At 42.7% G+C, this 6,000-nt stretch overlaps 1 protein-coding gene across 1 annotated transcript in view; it reads left to right on the top strand.

The window, feature by feature from the left end:
* Positions 1 to 371: 371 nt before the first annotated feature.
* septin9a (septin 9a) overlaps positions 372 to 6,000 on the top strand; it is a 55,365-nt gene continuing 49,736 nt past the window's right edge. The window contains exon 1 of the mRNA XM_083896341.1: positions 372 to 555. Within this exon, the coding sequence (XP_083752467.1) occupies positions 534 to 555 (22 nt within the window). The 5' untranslated portion in view covers positions 372 to 533. The remainder of the gene's footprint in view (positions 556 to 6,000) is intronic.

The raw sequence follows: 6,000 nt of genomic DNA, 5'->3' as shown, positions 1-6,000 counted from the left end.
TATCTAATTCATCATATGGAGGTCTAGACATCAGGAATGAATGTCTTCTTCTTCGTGTATCAGTGTATAGGTATCAAATGCATCCAGGCCACGGTGCAAACTTCCAAGTAAGTGAGCAGAAGCGAGCTTGCAAGTCCAGTGGGTTATTTTAGTCTGGGCATGTCACATGGTGGAGCTAATGGTTTCTATTTTCAAGATACAATGCTGCTTCAGTCTCTTCAGTCTGATCTGGAGAAAAGGAGGAGAAGGAGAGAGAGAGAGAGCAGTGAATGCAACATATGATCAGCACATGGGGATGTCGTAATTCTGAATTCATTAGCGAGACACACTGAAGGAATCAAGAGGGAAGGAGGGAGAACTTGGAGCCCAAAGGGAAAGAGAGAGTAAGAAGAGGAGGAAGAGGAACAGAGGGAGAGAGGGACGAGAGAAAGGGAAGTCCAAAAAAGTCAGGGAGAGGGAGAGAGAGAGAGAGAGAGAGAGATTGGAGTCAAAGAGCAGACACTACATGTGGCTGTGGAGGGAGTGATCTGGTTATGGAGGGGGACAAATTCTCAGGTAAGACACACTCTCATCTCAGACGAGGACACGCTTCTCGTCTGAATGGAAAACAAAGAGCAGTTGAAGGTTCTTCCCTCTGATTCTGTGTCTCCTCTGTCAGAGAGAGAGAGCCTGCCTCTGTTTCCCCCTCTCTTTGGTATTTTCCACTCTCTCATTCTGTCCTGTTTGCTTAGTGCGTTGCTCTCTTTGGGGTTTTGGAGCTGGAGCATGGGGACTCTGCAGGGTTTGTTCAGCAGCCTAGCAGACCTGTTTTCAGTTCATCTGCCTGCAGGTTTTGCTGTCTCTGTTTATGCCCACCACCTCCACCTCCAACTCCCCTCCTTCACAATCCCATTGTCGTTCTTTAAATGCTGTTGTCTTCATAGGTTGTATCTTTCATTTTATTATTGTTCTCTGCACAAAAGTAGGACATTTATTAACGGTGGGGATACAACTTCTGAAGAGTTCTCGACTTTGCTTCTCTCTCTCTCTCCCTCTGGTCGTCATCTGCATTCTCTGCCATTTTTCTGTGGTGTGAAAACAGGAAATCTATCTGTTTGAACAGTACAACTCTTGTCCCTTGTGTCTCTGATCCCTCTTGGACCAGCAGTCAGTCCCTCTTTAACCAACAGAACAGACGGTTCTGCCTCTGGCCAACAAGGAAAAATAAAACAAGGCAAAATTAGAACGCTTACTTTTCCAAACAGCCCTATTTTTGCCTGTTGGATGCTGTAAACTGCAATCATATTGAACTGATAAGAGTCTGTGTATGTGTGTGTGTGTGTGTGTGTGTGTGTGTGTGTGTGTGTGTGTGTGTGTGTGTGTGTGTGTGTGTGGGGGGGTGTGTGTGTGTGTGTGTGTGCGCGTGCATGCGTGTGTGCATGCTGGAGCATGTGTCTGTTGTATATTATGTTAAAGTCATCAGTGAGGCAATGCTGTCTGCTTCTTAATGGTATTTTTATGGATGTTCGTGGGAGTTGTAAAAAAAAAAAAAAGGTAATTGGCATGAAAACAAATCTTAGAATGTGAAGTGTCTGCAGCAGCACGTGCATGTTAGTGTGTGTGTGTGTACTTGTACACTTGTACTTGGTATTTGTACCTGTACAATTCTGCCACTCACACGCAGCCGTCACTCACACGCTCACAACCTTCCAGTCGCTCCTTCTCTGGTGTAAACACTGACCAAAACCTGGTCATAATGAAACAGAGACTCATTTCTGAGGAACTGGTCAAGTTTAGGGCTATTTGAATTGTGGTTTAGGTCAAGGTTAGGGTCGGACATTAACTGGGGTCACGGTTCAGGTTCAAATGAATGGGAGTCTGAAGAAGAAGAATAGCTGTGCAAACCTTTTTCTCTCTCTCACACTCACTCACACACTCACACGCACATACTTTCTTTCTCGCATTCTGGCCCCTTGTCTGCAGGTGCTTCCTCCAGGGAGCTGTAACTGCTTCAGCAAGACGTACATTTGTGTGAATGTTCAACTTAGTAATGTGTTGTACGTTTGCCTCTGCATCCATTATAAGACAAGGCTGTCACAGTGTTGCTCTGTAATTATAAGCTGTTTTATAAGTACATTGTGTGTGCGAGTGTATTAGCTTAAACTGGTTTGTGTTAAGTCGGGCTGAACGATTTTGAATACATATCTACTTGCAATTATTAGAGGAAGTGCCAATTTTTACATCATTATTCGAAAAACATATTTAAAATGATTACTGATGAGATTTGTGAGAAACTAAGACGTCCTCTTCGGTCTGTAGAATAAGATGTGTATGGTAATTGTTCTACAATGATATTTTGACACACACATATTTCGATACATTGTTCAGCCCTAGTGTTTAGTAGACTGTTCACACCTGGCATTAAAGTGCCTCCTGTGACCAAATGTGATCAAATGTGGCTTCACCTATGATTAATTCAAATGCACACAGATGTAATGTCACAGGTGACAGGTGAGTATTAAGACCCCAGAGAGGCAGGAGCTGAGTGAATCGAAGCACTCCTCACGCTGCTGTAACATGAAATAGCATTTAAAGGTCCCATATTATGCAAAATCTACTTTTATTAATTTTAATCCTTATATTTGGGACTCCATACCAGTCGCCAAAGTGTGAAAAAAGATGACTCACTCATGTTTTTGTGGTCCTCTTCAGTCTAAGTACTGGAGATAAAACACGCGATGTTGACTTCCGCGCTCATTGGGACGTCACAAGACGCTAAATTCCTGGAATTGTTGTCTCGCGGAGCTCCGCTTTGTCTGTAAAACATGCGAGGTATCTGAAAACAGGAAGTCCGCGAAAAGTTCTATTCTTGGCTCCACAGTGCAGCACAGAGTTCTACACAAACTTCCAGCCTCAGAGGATTTATCTGTCCAGTGGATACATGTAATATATGACGGCAATGTGCCTGCTAGAGCCTGCAAATGATCGCTTTTCCAAATGCTAACTGCTGTTAGCTCCCAGTAGCTGATGTCATTTCCTGTCCCTTAAGTTTTGTTTTACTTTTCTTTTTTTTTAAAGCGATACTACTAAACAGAGCAGGATGATTGAACTGCTATGGTGCTTCAACCTTATGGTATTTTGACCAAAGCATGTCAGACATGTTCATTAGGACACCAGGGAACTAGGTTAACTTGGAGAAATAGGGTATAATATGAGACCTTTAAAATAATCTCTTTCATCACTAAACATCCACAGTTCTGTTTTATTGATATATGGATGAAATTTCTAATGAGAGAAGACAGCAGCCGTGCACGCGTCCCCAGGTGATCGGATCGCTCATGACAGCTTTATCAATTTATCAGTTTTTAATCAATCGATCTCTCTTCTCGCTGATTTTGTGTCTCCTGCTTTGGTGTTGACGTTGATTTGCAAGACTCTCTTTGTCCGCTTTGTTTTCCTCCCACGTGAATCCGCGGCGATGATGCTCTCAGCGGAAATGGTCCATCAGCCACACAGAGACTGTGAATAATGGGGCTGACGTGTCCCATTCATTCCAGTCTGAGTGAGGTCAGCTGATGATGTTAGAAGTCTGGATGACACAGCCGCAGTCAGCGTGGACGGAACTCATGACTAATCGAGTAGCTTCAGCTAGTTTAGGGGATAGTGTACGGTGGCCCTGAAGTGCAAATTACTTCATATTTTCTGCTTTTGTTGTTGTGTTTTAGTTCATGTTGTGTTTTCTGCTTTTGTCGTTGTGTTTTAAGTTAATGTTGTTGTGTTTTAAGTTAATGTTGTTGGGTTTTTCTGCTTTTGTTGTTCTGTTTTAGTTAATGTCATTGTGTTTTCTGCTTTTGTCGTTGTGTTTTAAGTTAATGTCGTTGTGTTTTCTGCTTTTGTCGTTGTGTTTTAAGTTAATGTTGTTGTGTTTTCTGCTTTTGTTGTTGTGTTGCATTAATGTTGTTGTCTTTTTTCTGCTGTTGTTGTTGCATTAATGTTGTTGTGTTTTCTGCTTTTTCTTTGTGTTGCATTGATGTTGTTGTGTTTTCCTATTTGTGGTGGTGATTTGTACTTCAGGGCCACCGTAATAACTACCTCAAACCAGGCTTTTAATAAATTCAGTGAAAGAAGTAATTCATTATAAGTTTCATATGCAATATATCTTTCCTCCACCAGGTGGTGGTGCTGAGTTGGGTAATTCAAAAAACTCTTATTTAAAGCAACACGTTTGACTGTGTGCTACTGTCATCGCCAGCTTTTTTTTTTTTTTTTTTATAAATATCAACCTGTACATGTTTAAATAAGAGGAATTGTACCAAAGGAAACTGTGGCCATGTTCCTTCCTGGTGAAACAGCATTGGTATTGGGGGGGGGGGGTGGTTTGGTCAGTTGCCATGGTAGCATGCTCAGGAAAACAATATACAGTATAAGCACAAAGGGAACAAGAAGGATGGAGATCGCAATGCTGGCTTATTGGTGTAGTAAACAGGGTCATTACTCTGGGGAGATGGTGAAGAAGGTGGAGGCGAAAGAAAGAAAGAAAGAAAGAAAGAAAGAAAGAAAGAAAGAAAGAAAGAAAGAAAGAAAGAAAGAAAGAGGGGCTTATTGACAGTCATGGCTGATGGAGGACAGCTGCTCTGTCTATTTATCAGGGAACACACACACATGTGCAGGCATTAGCAGTGAGTGGTGCAAAAAAAGGCACTAAGCAGAAGCAGTCGAGTGGATATGTAAGCGTGTGTGTGTGTGTGTGTGTGTGTGTGTGTGTGTGTGTGTGTGTGTGTGTGTGTGTGTGTGTGTGTGTGTGTGTGTGTGTGTGTGTGTGTGTGTGTGTGTGTGTGTGCGCTGTGTAGTTGAGCCATATTTCCAACAGGTGTTATTTGATTAAAGTTAGCGGAGCCTGGCTGGGTGCTGCTGTTTAACATTTGGCAGAGGGCAGCTGCTGTCACTACAGCTGTGCATATACTTTACTGGAACCATGTGCACTTTTGAGCCACATATGTGGGGGTTTTGTGTGTGTATGTGTGTGTGTGTGTGTGTGTGTGTGTGTGTGTGTGTGTGTGTGTGTGTGTGTGTGTGTGTGTGTGTGTGTGTGTGTGTGTGCGTGTGTGTGTGTGTGTGTGTGTATACTTGTATTTGTTCCCTATTTAGATCATTTTCTGGCATAAACACTGACCCTGTCAGGACTAGTAGTTCTCATGGAGACCAAAACCTTGTTCTGATAATAGATAGATCCTTTAAAGTCATCGTAAAAACGTACAAAGAAATGCAGGTGCAGTCAGGATCATTCAGTCATTCAGTCAGTGCTGAGGTATGTGTTTGACGGATTATTATTATTATAATAATTATGAGGCACCTGGTTATTAAGGTTAGGAATAATGTTTTTTTAGGCCATCTAAATGAATGGAAGTCGGGGCAGTGTCTTCACATTTACTAAATAAACTGTCGCTGTGTTTGTCACCTTCAGCTGTGCAGGTGTTCACGTTTCCTTGCAGCTGTCAGACACTGACTGCTGCGCCTGGCGTTGCCATTCAGTCCCACATTAAGCTACAACTACAGAGTAAATGCCAGACACTTCCTGGATGATGTTTATACGACCAGCGCTGCTGATTCCATTAGTCATGCTTACACTGACTGCACTCTTTCCGTGTCTCTTTGTTTGTTTCTTTTTCTCTTACACACATTACGGTGAATGTTTCCTGCTTCCTTGCTTCCACTGAGATTCAGTTTCGCTTCACGAGTCTGCCTTTCTTTGCTTCTTTACCTGGCACACCTTCCCTCGCCTTTTTTTTCCCCCCCTCGACTTGTCCATCCATCTCTCCTCTCTGATGTCCTGAGCCAGGTACAGCTGCTTATTGTGAGGGTTGCCATGTAAACAGAGCCGTGGTAACTAGCCAGTCACATCCAAAATATACAGTGAGACAAATGAACAGGCACAATAAATGTACGCATTGCACAAAACGCACACAGAATTTACAATATCTAAATTACGACTTTGCTATGACCTGACTCATGGGCTGAGTT

Source organism: Microchirus variegatus (genome assembly GCF_963457635.1).
Source record: "Microchirus variegatus genome assembly, chromosome: 10".
NCBI lineage: Eukaryota > Metazoa > Chordata > Actinopteri > Pleuronectiformes > Soleidae > Microchirus > Microchirus variegatus.
This window is presented reverse-complemented; position numbering and strand designations above follow the sequence as displayed.